Source organism: Schistocerca gregaria, chromosome 5 (genome assembly GCF_023897955.1).
Source record: "Schistocerca gregaria isolate iqSchGreg1 chromosome 5, iqSchGreg1.2, whole genome shotgun sequence".
NCBI classification, from domain to species: Eukaryota; Metazoa; Arthropoda; class Insecta; order Orthoptera; family Acrididae; genus Schistocerca; species Schistocerca gregaria.
Genome location: NC_064924.1, coordinates 568,777,482 through 568,791,914, shown reverse-complemented (window position 1 = coordinate 568,791,914; position 14,433 = coordinate 568,777,482). Strand labels below are relative to the sequence as shown.

General features: G+C 40.6%; 1 protein-coding gene across 5 annotated transcripts in view; it reads right to left on the bottom strand.

Moving 5' to 3' along the window:
- LOC126272648 (pyruvate dehydrogenase phosphatase regulatory subunit, mitochondrial-like) overlaps positions 1-14,433 on the bottom strand; it is a 181,014-nt gene that overhangs the window by 104,200 nt on the left and 62,381 nt on the right. For all 5 annotated transcript variants that reach the window (XR_007549249.1, XM_049975641.1, XM_049975644.1 and 2 more), the window contains exons 5-7: positions 13,651-13,792; positions 13,374-13,495; positions 3,292-3,562 (exon numbers count right to left, since the gene is read on the bottom strand). Coding sequence is in view for 4 of the 5 variants with exons in the window: in XM_049975641.1 (XP_049831598.1) it covers positions 3,292-3,562; positions 13,374-13,495; positions 13,651-13,792 (535 nt within the window). In the remaining variant the exon portion in view is untranslated. The remainder of the gene's footprint in view (positions 1-3,291; positions 3,563-13,373; positions 13,496-13,650; positions 13,793-14,433) is intronic.

The window sequence follows — 14,433 nt, the reverse complement described above, 5'->3', positions numbered from 1 at the left end:
CCTGGCTGGCTGGCCTCCTGGCTCCAACACAGACAGCTGTGGTGTGGCACACCAACATCTTCCTCACTGACACCACCCCCTTACTGACCTGGTTCAAGAACACTGGCCTCCCTGCCCCCCAACGCTACCACCATCTGATCAACATTGGCTCCAAGTTATCTATTTTCCTGTGGCCGCTCATGCAGGTCTGTGGCACTGTCTCAGCCATGCTCCTGATGGCAGCAAAGAACTCCATGATCACCATGCATACAGCATACAACACTGAGTCCTTGACCTTTGTCCTACAATGGGACATCTCCTGGGCCTTCACCATCGCTGACTTCATTGACCCCATTATCAGAGCAGACTTCATCGGACACTACTGCCTCTCCCTGACATTGCAGGCTGGTGCTTCATTGACAGCAACAACAGGACATCAACAAAGTGCACCACTCGTTGTGCTTTTCTTTTGGATGTGATGCAGCCAACATAATGGCACAATTTCCTGCTCTCACATGCCTGCTCAGCATGCCTTGGGAGGTCTGGCATTCAACTGACATCAAAACTACCCCTGGACCACCCGTTTGCCAGCCAAGGTGCCTACCACCACACATCCTTCAAGGAGCCTGTGGGTGTGTGCCATTCACCTTGTCACAATGAAAGATGGCTCCTGGCATCCATACAGTGATTACCAGAAGATAAACAAATGCATCAAGATTAGCAAACCAATTGGGATTAACAGAATAAAGAAACAAATTTTCCTGCACAAAAAACTGAAAAGTGTGGGTTCTTCAGGAAACTGAATCAGTGTGCTCTGGCAATCCAACGTGTTTGTACATACTTCCTGTCATTTGAAGCAATATTCAATAAACAATATGTTTGACTGTCATTAGTTCTGATCCACTAAGACATCAGTAACTACTGAAGGAAACTGAATGTAGCAGTGAAAACAGAGACATACATTTTACACACTCTGATGCTATAAATGCTGTTAATATATCTCTTTAATGTGGATACTTCTCAAATGTTCATTGTCTTACTAATGTGTTGTCTGTGACATACTGAGAATAATCTTGCATGATCACATCTAAAAAAGTGTTTTCTGATACCTGGAACATGTACAGAAATTGCCTGAAAAAAAGATGGACCCCACGTCCTTTTCTCTCTTTCCTTCCTCCATCCAAGAACTGAAGAGGTAGCAGACTAAGGAAGAGTTCTAAAAATCACTGCCAAAGAATATTTGAATAAAATAAGCAGGAAGATACGTAAAAATATGACAGTTTACTTCTGTGAAAAACAAAATAGTCACCTAAGACACGAAAGCCATCAAACAAAATGTCTGTAGTCAAGTAGTAACAAACAATGAGTCTGTTTCGAAAATAAACCAGATGCCCATCCACATGCTACCTAAGGATTGAAAAAGACCAACACACTTTGGATCAGTAACTGATTGCAAACATAGCTCTAGACCAAATGATCTCCGGGCTTCAATATTTTACTTGTGCTGTGACAGTGCCATGATATTTAACAGTGCCACCACGACAGTACGCACAAACGGCGATAGAGGCACTCCGCAACTCGGCTGAGCGCGGGAGTGCCACCTAGCTACGAACAGCGCCGGCCGCATGTCACGGCACGGCACGGCACGGCAGTCGAATACGAGATACTGAGTTGATATCATGTAACCAGCTATTGTTCCTAAGTGAGAGTGTTTGAATATCCATGCAATATTGGTGATTAAAGGTTATAACAACTTGATATCCCTATATAATCACAAGAATGAATTCTTTTCAGTGCTTGAATATTTTTTGTAATTTAGTGAATGTGATGTCTGTTAGTATGCCTGCATCATCTACCAGAGTAAACTTGCAACATCTGTACTGATGTGGAAGAATGCACACCAAAACAATAGCCAGTTTTGCAGAGAGGAAGCTAAATCACCCGAAGACTGTACAAAAAAGAGAGAGAGAATAATGTTAAATGAATCTTCCATAGGATCTTAGTAGAACAACATTATAATAAATGGAAAGCACTAGGTTGCTTTCGTTCTACATTATACTACATACTGTAAAACAAAAGTAAACTAGTGCTTTTGTTCTACAATATACTACATACTGTAGAACAAAAGTAAACTAGTGCTTTTCATTTATTAGAGAGAGAATTAATTTAAGTTACCAGAAAAAAAAAATACTGAGTAATAAAATCAGACACAGTCGAAAAAAATTTAGTGTAAGACAAAAGGTATTCTTATAAAGTTCCTATTTGGAAATATATTGAAGATAAAACACACAATCTAACAACTGCCCATACATGAAATATTGCTACACCTAAATTAAACAGTGTCATCTTACATTTTAGAGACAAAAAATTACAATATGAATACATATGGCATGATTCTGAAAGTTGAATGTACCCCAAAAAGAGGTTTACATGTCTATATCACCCTATTCTAAAATAATGGAAGCAGTAAAGGCAACCACTCACAAATGAATGAGGCATTGAGTGACTGACAGGTGTGTAAAGAAGACTGAAACTAGTGGCAAACTCCTAAATACACACACACACACACACACACACACACACACACACACACACACACACACACACACAGGGAGGAGTGAGGGAGGTGAGGAGAGGGGAGGGAGAGACAAGGAGGGAGGGCGGGAGAGAGAAGGAGGGAGGGAGGGAGAGAGGGCGAGATACATTTTCTGACGGACTACATGCAGCCAACAGGAATGACATTGCTGTTGCTCATATTATGTGTGTGTTTTTCTTAGTTAGGTCTGAAGAAGAATATTGTCTGAAAGCCTAGCAACAGTTTCAGTCTCATTACTTTGTTCAACATGCTTCTCATTTCAGAGACGGGGAATCCATAGATGTTTGGTCAATATGATTAAATATCAACACTGATTTCATAAAAAAAAATTGTATTTTCATGACCAGTTTCGCCCTTAGGTCAATTACATCTTTCCATCTGGTCATGCTATTTTTTTATTTTTTATTTTTTTTTGTTATTTTGTTCAACATGATCCTCAATTTGGATATAGGGTACTTGTAGTTGTTGCTATCAATTTGATTAAACAGCACCTCCAGTTGCATAAAACATATTTATTTTCATGGCCATTATCAAGTGGTCAGCCTTGTTTATTTGCGTATTGATTGCTTAATGCCTCAGCTCCATAATGACTGTTTACATTTCCTCCTTCCATTATTTGTAGTCCACTTTGGAGTTTCCAGTATCACAATCAATTTGAATTTACAGTTATAAGAAATACAGTAATTGGAGTCACCAGGCACAGAAAGTTCACTTACTGAAATGGGCCCAGTCTTGAGGTAAGCGATTTCTCCATTCTTCAGGAATACCTCCACCCCCAAATGCAGGTTTTGCTTCTTTTTCAAAACCACCGACCATAAAACCTCCTTCCCACTCTCTAGCATATGTATGTGCATCATAATCCCTCACACATGGCAACCACGGATCTAACAACAGTTGTGGTGACGCAGTTGTTGCATAGAAGTGTTCTGCTGGGACAGCAGGCACACGCACCTTAGGGCTACATCGCTGGCCCAGCTCTCTTGCCCACTGCCATAAGAGGATAACAAAGAAGAATTAATGGTGTATTTAACATAAAGAAAATACTAAGTAAGAACTAGAAATCTGAGAACTTTTGGAATGAATAATCACAGAAATTATCTTCTCTTTCATGCCCCTTGTCTACCAGAGTAGAGTGAACTAGTGTTGCTGACAGTCTCATTGTAGTAGCTTACATCTGTGATTTTAAAAAGTTAGGAAGGCCACATCCATGTTTGATAGACAACAGAGTTTTTTCTTTATTTATCAATTTTCATCCTTTGTAGATAATAGATTTTTTAATGTAGCTAAGCACTGCTTGCAGTGCCACATTTGCATAGTTATGAATATTGTAATGTAGCCTCCCACACCCACATTTTGCTGTCTGTCAGTATGCAGTGAACTACTGTTTGTGATTTTAAGAAGTTAGATAGCTCAAATCTGTGTCTGAAATAAAACAAAGCTCATTTCTTAATTAATTTCATTCATGTAACTCACAGCTGCATATGCTGTTAGCCACAGTTGGCTATCTGCAAGCAACAGTCTCAGCGTGTAGTACCTTCAGGGAAACTAGCATGTCACATACGGCACTTCAAGTATCGCTTGTTTTGTACATGAGCTCTGTTTCTGAGGCACCTACAAGAGGATCCAATGTGGGGAATGCACTCACCTCAGAGTGCGTGAAGGTTGTAACCTGTACACATTACTAGACGTGTAGGTTGAATGTGGGATTTGGCTATCAGGCCTCACTCATTCACCCTGTGAGTGTACAAGTGGCCACTCCTTCACCAGGGTCTAAGCAGACAGACGGAGCAGGTGGGGGGGATTTGCTAGTTATCAGGAGCCTGAACACTAGGTGTGTTATGGAGCCCCTTAGGGAAATGGCATCTGGGCTGGAAAGAAGTCCAATGTATCCTCAGTATGTCTGCTCGGGGCCACATCCAAGGTGAGGAGGAAGCTCTGCATGTGGCAATTGAGAGTCAGAGTGCAGTCATCTGTGAGTTGTGGTTCATGCAATGCCAATGACTTCTGTTACTTGTTTTCTGAGGTCCTTTTCTGTTCATACAGTGTCTGGTGGTATTGTAAATACTGCTGGCCTTACTCACCAAGTGAAAGCAGAGCTTAGAATTTGCAGTATTATACCCAGGGTCAATCAAGGTCCTTTATTTGGAATCAAATGGAGGGTCTAAACAGAGGATCTGTAGATTCTGTGAAGGTCTTGACTGCAAATTTCTGTCCTTCATAACTGGGTGGAGAATTTCAAGAGTCTCTTGACAGGGCAGAGTGTGACAGTTTGCCTTCTTCATTTCTTCATTTGTTGTCCTCGGTGTCAACGTACTGGATTGTACTACTGGCTGAAAAATGGGGTGTGGAAGTACAACACTGACTACTTTAAATAATGTAGCTGAGAGGTGCACAGTTGCGTTTACTTTCACTGTTCACAACTCCCTAACAATACATAGTTATATATGGCTAGTGCACTACTGATTTAACTTTCCATAAGCCTCATTAATAGTTTGCAGCCAAGCTCCCACATACTGCTACAATAGTTTACTATCAAACATCTGTGAGCAGTAAAAACTTAACCACAAAGTCCACAGTTCTAGAAGAACAGAAAGGAGCAGACACTGTCATTGTTTTAACACATGGCCTAATTTTATAACACTTATTTCAGAGTTAAGTTGAAGCATTGTTGTTGTTCTAGCCAACACAGTTTTCTCATCTGTAATTTGGCCATGGACTGACTGTCTCATGACCAAAAATCAGGACCTTTTATATCCTTACAATAATAGGCACTGGATCTAAATACTATTCAAAGTTAAATTTACAGAAATTACAATTAAAACTTAACTCATTAAATTAACTGAATGCATCAAAAAATTGGTTCTTTTTAACAGTTTCTTCTACTACTAGGTTTATGTTGAATTATTTGTTTGAATGATGAAATTAACAGATATTGTTAAGAAAACAATGCTTTTGATAAAACTGATAATCACTTTGGAATTAATTAAGGGCTGGCTTTGTTAACATGTTTTTGAATAGATCCAAATAGATCCTTTAAGAATACTGTTACTTGTTTGTCCAAATGTTTGTAAGTAGTGCAGAATTTATATTTGTTTATATGTCAACAATAGAATTTAAGTTTCAAAACAATTACTGATTTCACCCTGTAACAAAAGATACTAACTAGGCACAATTGAAATAAATTATAAAATAAATTACATAGATAAAACTAAGCACAAAATCAGATCTGGTGTTATATTCTTTAAGAATAAGAGCCAGCCTGTCTCTTTTATGAAAATGCAGAGTATACTCACGTATGTTAATGGTAATTAGTCAGAAGTGAAAAACTGAATTTTAAGGAGGCAGATGGCAAAACAAGAGGGGAAGTAAAAATGATGAATGCTCCCCAGTCAATATGCTTTCTCCAAAAGCTGTCTTGAGTAAATACAGCTTAAAGCTGCAAAGAGGCCTGACCTTATCAACAATATCAGTATAGAGGCAGGGACTAGCAATCACAATGTCATCACAGTCACAACTGTTACTTAAGTTTCATATATCTATCAGGAAGACCAGGAGAGTTTTTATGCTGGAGACATCAGATAAGCAGTTGTTAACAATGTAGGAAAAGACATATTGTTACTTGCTGTAAAGAAGACATGTCAAGTTGGAGACAACAACAATTAAAAGACAGTCAAACATAGCTTGTCAGTAAGACACACACACACACACACACACACACACACACACACACACACACACACACACATACATATACACGACTGCTGACTCCAGGATCTTGGGCCGGAATGCAGCTATCATGTGGGATGCAAGCAGCAATCTGGATGGGATGGGGAAGGGGAAGGGATAGTGAAGGGATAGTAGTGTACAGGTGGGGAGAGAGACAAACACTGTCTGGTGGAGTGTGCAGGGAATAGGATGCCAACAGGTACAGTGTCAGCAGGTTATGGGGCAGGAAGGTAGGGAAAAAAGGAGAGGAGTGGGGAAAGACAGGCTGAGGTGTTGACAGAGGGCTGCAAATAAACAGAGTGGAAGATGAGACTGGGGATGAGATGATAGGACAGAGGGGATGGTAACTGTTGGGTGGAGGGCATGGGGACAGTGTGTTACCGTAGCGAAACATGGCAATGTGCTGTGCAAGAATGACCACACTTCAGATAAGCAATAGTTTTAAGAACTTCATTCGATAGCTAAGAATATGAGGTGACTTCAGAAAGAAACCTGGTTGTTGTATGGGCAATGACACTAAAGTTCTAGCCTTTTTAATTAAATGAGTGCTGATTAGAATGCAGCGGGATAGCAGACAGACATCAGCCAGAGTGGGGGTAGCGTGCCGAAGGTTTACAATAAAGAGCCGAGTCGAGCGCGGTAGGCTGGCATGGTGACTTGCAAGAACATGGAGGCAGAAGGACACAGAAAAGCCAGGGTAGCTCAGAAATAACATGCAGTATCCACAGGCAGACACCCCTTGGGGATGGAGAAGGTGGACTAGTCCGACCAGAGGCTGCCGAAGGGTAAAAAAGTAGTTTGTTTGAAAAAACTTAAATTGGAGCAGAGGGCCAAAGCAAAATTGGCAGAAGAGTGTAAATCAAAAGCGTATATGCACAGAAAGCAACAGGGAAAGTATAAGGTGAAATGTGTCTGTGTTAAAGGAGAAGATGGTGGCTGATCTCGGAAGCGGTTTAGTGTGGGAGAAGGGCACACAGCATGGCATTGTTGAGGACTAGCTGTCCAACTGGAGAGCAGTACGGATGGCTGGCAGTTGTGCTCCTGCAAGATTACAAACTAAGCTTTGCTTTTTGGCTAAATCTGAATAAGACCATAACAAAGTGACGTTCGTGTAGCTGGTGAAGTTATTTTGACTGTGAATGAATGTTTATATTAATATGTGACAATTACTGACGCATAGATGCAATTAGTTAATTGAGCAGAGCTTATTGCGTGCAACAACATGACACTCATTGAACACAGTAAGGCAGCTGCTGTGCTCGCTACTACTGTTGCAATTCTGTTTTTGGTTTTCTGCCAACTGGTTATAATCGTGCTTATTTTTATGTGGGGTATCAAGTGCAAGTAACGACTGAGTTCTGTGGTACCTGGTAATATAAGATCCTGGCCTTGTGCGTTAAAAGACCCATGTGGCAGCTGAGTGAATTATATTAATAAGATCACAACTGGAATGAGCCTGATTGGGACAACAACCAAATGCAATCGGTATCCTACAATGATATTGAACCCACTTAGAGGGGCATATCCATATGACCACTATCTGGCTCGATTCTGGTGTGTAAACTACGATTTTGCAATTTGTTTGTAATAAATTGTATCAAAGGATTTTGAGGCGAACATGTCTCTAGAATGCAATTGCTTTTATCAGAGCTGCAATGCATTATTTAGTAGCACTGAAATTCCTCTCCAAAACCTTAGTTCTATCTATTTTTCCTCTGCAGAACCTCAGTTCTACATATTTGCTAAGTCCAGAATCCACAGGGTGCCGAATAATGTACGAGTGGCTGAACTACAGGGAAAGGGCAGGTAATATTACAGGCCGAGAAAGTGCGGAGGCTGACTATGCTGCCACTGCGTAGGTAAGTCACAAAGAGAACCTGCCATGCACCCCTGTACTGCCATGCACCCCTGTAAATCAACCACTTACTGTACCAGACAGTCCAAGGGGTCCACTACGTTATAAGTACGGGTTTGTCATTCCACAGAGGGGATGTTACAAAGTGCTAGATGGCCTAGGAAATGTTGCAGTAGGTTGAGGCTGGGTTAATTACAGGAGTGGAGAATGTGTTTTAAGGATAACTCACATCCACACACATCAGAAAAGCTGGTGGCACAAGGAAGAATCCATATGACTTGGTTAGTGAAGGAGCCACTGAAATCAGTTGTACTATGGTTAGCTGCATGTTATGCCACGTGGTGGTGTACTCTGCTCTTGGTCACAGTTTGGCGGCAGCCATTCGCACTGGTGGACAACTGGTTGGTAGTCATACCAATATAAAAAGCTAGGCAATGACTACAGAAGTTTATATTAGGACTGCTCGTGTTCTCCATATACACAAAAAATCTGACAGACAGGATGAGCAGCAACTCTGTGACTCTTGGTACTGCTGTGGTGCATGGGAAAGTGTAATCGTCAAGTAGCTGTAGGATGATTCAGGATGACTTGGACAGAATTTTTATTTGCTGTGATGAATGGCAACTTGTTATACATGGAAGTTAATATGATCTATAAAGGATACCACTTGTAGGACACTAGTGTGACCCATTGTCGAGTACAGAATACTTCTGTGGACAATTCTTCAGTACTGCTTGAGCATTTGGGCACCCTATCAGGTCCAATTAAAGGAGACCATCAAAGCAATTCAGAGGCATGTTGCTAGATTTGTTATCCATAGATTCAAATCAAAACAGAAGTATTACAGAAGTGACCTGTGAACTGTGAGTCCCTGGAGGGGACCAGCATTTGTGGCTCACTGCATAATGATTTTATTGCTGCCAATGTACATTTCCTGTGTGGATTGCTAGGACAAATAAGGAAATTAGGGTTCGTGTGGAGGCATATAAAGAGTCATTTTTTTCCTCACTACTTTGTGAGTGGAACAGAAAAGGGAATGTCCAAGGATAGTGGTCAGGCACCAAATGATGGCTTCCACATTATGTATCCATATAGATGCAGAAGCATTGTATGTAGACCTCTGATATTTACATTCACATACTGGAAGCTGCCTAGCATATAGTCATCTACAGCATATATGTTTTTACTGCTTTCAATGAATTCATAGATTCTTTGGTGTTTCTCTGTGAGGTTCCCTTCTCAAAATTACAAGAGAAGTCTACCAAGTGTCATACAAGATGTTTTTGATTGGTTATGTCATTGGTATTTATTTTGCGCATTCACGTAGCAACTAAATGAACATCCCACAAATAACGTAGCTTGCTATGGTAGTTACTGGTACTCTCAAAATTTCATTGCACTTTGCATGGCAACATCACTGACACTACATTCAATTCTGCATTTCATAGTTACAATGTTGAGTCGGCTTACAGTCTGTAATTTACTTCATGGTTAGTATACATGTTTTGGTCCTTCTGAGGCAACATATGTAGATTTATAAAACATGTATGGTAAAAACAAACAAATGAATTTTTTGCTAAAGATTTTACTTTTTGATGATACATGATACACACTTCAAAAAAAGTTCTGCATCACCTTTGTTCCGAGAATTCTGGAACCTGTACAGAAAATTGGAACAGAGATCACCATAAACATCATTTCCATTCTTTTTATTGCTCCTGAAAATCACACATTGAATGTTGTACCACCATACAGCGAGACCTTCAAAGGTTGTGATCCAGGTTGCTGTACACACCAGTACCTCTAATACCCAGCAGCATGTCCTCTTGCAATGATGCAAGCCTGTATCCGTTGTGGCATACTATCCACAAGTTCATCAAGGCACTTTTGGACCAAATTGTCCCACTCCTCAATGATGATTTGGCATAGATCTCTCAGAGTGGTTGGTGAGTCATGTCGTCTGTAAACAGCCCTTTTCAATCTATCCGAGGCATGTTCGATAGGGTTCATGTCTGGAGAACATGCTGCCCACTCTGGTCAAGCGATGTTGTTACCTTGAAGGAAGTCGTTCACAAGATGTGCACGATGGGGGCACAAATTGTCATCCATGAAGACGAATGCTTCACCAATATGCTGCCGATATGTTGTAATATTGGTCAAAGGATGGTATTCACATATCGTACAGCTGCTACGGTGCCTTCCATTACTACCAGCAGCGTGCTTCGGCCCCACATAATGCCACCCCAAAACAGCAGGGAACCTCCACCTTGCTACACTCGCTGGATAGTGTGTCTAAGGCATTCAGCCTGACCGGGTTGCCTCCAAACACGTCTCCGATAATTGTCTGGTTGAAGGCATGTGTGACACTCATCGGTGAAGAGAATGTGATATTAATGCTGAGCAGTCCATTTGGCATGTTGTTGGGCCCATCTGTACTGTGTTGCACAGTGTCATGGTTGCAAAGATGGACCTCGCCATGGATGTCGGAAGAGAAGTTGTGCACCATGCAGCCTACTGTGCATAGGTTGATTCGTAACATGACGTCCTGTGGCTGCCCAAAACGCCTTATTGAACATGGTGGCATTGCTGTCAGGGTTCTCCCAAGCCATAATCGATAGGTAGTAGCCATCCACTGCAAGTAGTAGCTCTTGGGCGGCGTGAGTGAGGCACGTCATCGACAGTTCCTGTGTCTCTGTATCTCTTCCATGTCCGAACAACATTGCTTTGGGTTACTCCGAGACTCCTGGACACTTCCCTTGTTGAGAGCCCTTCCTGGCACTCAGTAACAATAGGGATGCAATCAAACAGCAGTATTGACCATCTTGGCATAGTTGAACTACAGACAACACGAGCCATGTACCTCCTTCTTGGTGGAATGACTGGAACTGATCGTCTGTCGGACCCCCTCCATCTAATAGGTGCTGCTAATGCACTGTTGTTTACATCTTTGGGCAGGTTTAGTGACATCTCTGAGCAGTCAAAGAGACTGTGTCTGTGATACAATATCCACAGTCAACATCTGTCTTCAGGAGGTCTGGGAACCGAGGTGATGCTAAACTTTTTTTTTTATGTATGTGTAGTTGGGTGGAGTGAGGTGGGGTTGTGAGAGGAGAAGGGTAGGAGCCTTTTCAGTTAGATTTGTCTAAACTGGAAGTGCTTGGCTGAGGCAAATCTACTGCTTCACTCTAGAACAGAGCACAGGAAAAATGAACACCTAACTTTCCATATAATCTCTGCTTTTTCTTTTTTTATTATGATGGGCATTCCTTCCTATATAAGTGTGAAGTAACAAACTGTTTTGGTTTGTTTGTCTGTAATTTCATGAAAAGATTTCACTGTAATGAAAAACCCCTTTGTTTTAATGACTGTCATTCCAACTTCCTTATATCTGGCATTTCTGCCCTATTTTGTAGTAACAAAAAACTAGCCATGATTTATTGAACTTTTCCAAAGTCTTCTGCCAATTCTATTTGGTAAGGATCTCTTAATGAGCAGTAATATGCATGTGCAAGATCAATAAGCAAAGTGTAAGCAATTTTAGTGGATTTTTTTGTAGCCTGTAAATGTCCTATCAATAAGACAGTCTTTGGTTTATATTCTCTAGAACATTTTTATGTAATGGTTCCAAATTAAGCTGCTCATAATTTTAGTCCCTACATATTTAGTTGAATCAACTACCTCTAAATATATCAAACAATGGAAACTCCGGGTTGGAATATCAAAAATATAAGGGAAAGGTATATTGCTGTTCACCTAAAGGATGTCACATTGAGTTGCATACAGACACAATGATAAGACACTTACACATTAGCTTCAGCTAAACTGTTTGTCAGAAAAGGAAACACATACACACATTCATTCACACAAGCAAGCACATCTCATGCATACATGACTGCCATCGCTGGCAGCTTGGACTGGAATGCAACTGCAATGTGGAATGAAAGCAGCAATTTGGAGGGGACAGAGAAGGGAAAGGATAGTAGGGTATGGGTGGAGGGAGAGAAGAGCACTTTCTGGAGGAGCATGCAAGAGATTAGACTGCCAACAGTCACGGCATCAGGAGGCTACGGGGCAGGAAGGTGAAGAGAAGGAGGGAATTTAGCGAAAAGGAGAGGAGTGGGGAAGGGGAAAGATGGGTGGGTAAGCTGGCAGAGGGCAGCACACAAAAGAGTGTGGAACACAAAAATAGGAGCAAGGTGAAAAATGATGGAGGGCGTGGGGACGGTAGATTACTGTAGGTTGAGGCTCCTGAAATTATCCTGGCATCTGCATGCTCCACCAGATAGTGGCCTCCTGTCCCCCAAACCACACTCTGCTATCCCTTTCCCTTCCCCATCCCCTCCAGATTGCTGCTTCCTTTCTACATCACAGTTGTATTTCAGTCTGAGCTGCCAGAGGTGATGGTCATGTGTGCAAGAGATGTTCTTACTTGTGCAAATGGATGTGGCTGTGTTTCCTTTTCTGACAAAGGCTTTTCATTGGGCCTGTCTGCAACTCAATGTGCCATCTTTACCTCTAAATATGTGATATTTACCATGAAACAAAATTCTCTCAGTACGCATGTGGAGAATGTTACACTTTTTATTGTTCACAGTCAATTGACAGATATCTTGTATAAATAATTTTGTAATTAATTTTGATTTTCTGTTGACCTCATATGATGGTAAACAATGGCTTCATCTGAAGATAATCTACCAGGGTTGCTTACATTGCCTCCTAAATTGAAGTGTCTACACACTTCCTTTGGGAACGCCAGATATCTGGGAAGATATTTCTGTTCTGGAGAGAATAACGCAGACTGTGGGCACAATTAAAACCACACAAACAAGGCTTCTAGTATTAAACAAAATGTTAAGCATAGCTTACAGGTAGTGTCACAGGTATCTCTAATTCTGACATGTCGGAATGAGTTGCTGGCTGATATGTGTCTTGAGTGGCTACTGGGGCAATTTTTTTCAACATGCTGAACAAATCACTTGAGCCAAAGTACTATGTTCCAATCAACTGATAACAATCCAATAAGCAGTTCCATTACCGACATATATGACACCAGTGACTAATTATCCTCAAAATCTACTTTGACCATGAATATTAGGTAGATGGTTTCCCATTGTGAGAATTATGTCACAATGGCATCATAAGAAATACAAGTATGTAACAATGGCACAGATTTGTTTATTTAAAGGAGCAGTCCCACTACACCTTTGTCTTACATACCATTCCTGCACAGTTGATAAAATATTCACATAACACAGTTCCATTGTTGGTTGCTACAGCTTTTACTCGAGCATTTTCAGTTAAAACTTGTACCACCTGGCAGTCTTCAACATATCGTGCACCTGCACACACATGAAAAAAAAAAGATAAAAGATAGCATCCAAGTTATTGGATGAATGATTTAAAAACAGTGTGAGGCTTATGACCAAATTTCTTTGTAATTAGATTATGTGAGTCACTCAATGCAAAAAGTTAAAAGGAATGTTTTTGAACTTACCTCCTTCTCTTGCCAACTTTGCTAAAACATAACACACAGCTTGAGGTTTTGCCACAGCATCCTCAGGAACCCAGATTGCTCCAACCAAGTCTTCAGTTCTCAAGTATGGATGCAATTTCTTAAGCTCATTGCTACCAACAACCTACAAGAGTTGAATAAAAATGAAAGACGGTAGAAAATTACCCTTACTGTCATTGATTTTTACAAAAAATCTTTGAAAACAACAGCAAAATTTGGTCCATCAAATTTTGAGGTAAGATGTTCAGCTGATTTTATGAAGACAGAGAAAGAGAAAGAGAGAGAGAGAGAGAGAGAGTATTCACCACTCAACAGGAATGTGTTGCAGGCAGTATTTATGTTTCACACAAGTAAAAGTGTCCTTTATGACGAGTTACTTGGAAAATTATGTACAAACAAATGAATTTTTATCATCTAGCTAAGACTAGTATTTTGTTTTAACATATTCATAAATGCTTAATATATGCCAAATGTAATCTTTGCATTTAGATTCGGCTTTCTCATTTAGTGACCAAACCTTTTTCCCCAAGGATCTTTCAGATTTTGTCTATTATTACATTAATTTTTACATCTTTTGTGGCCCAACTATCTTATACAATTTGCTGCTGTCCAACATGTGCCACCTTAATTAATAAGGCAAGGTAATTGGTTACTGAAAGATCAAATGTGATTGTGCTATTTTTTATTTTTTGTCCCTTGTTTATTACCTTTTCTTGTTTTTCACAAACCATTCTTCTGTTAACACAATTAGGTGACATTTCTATG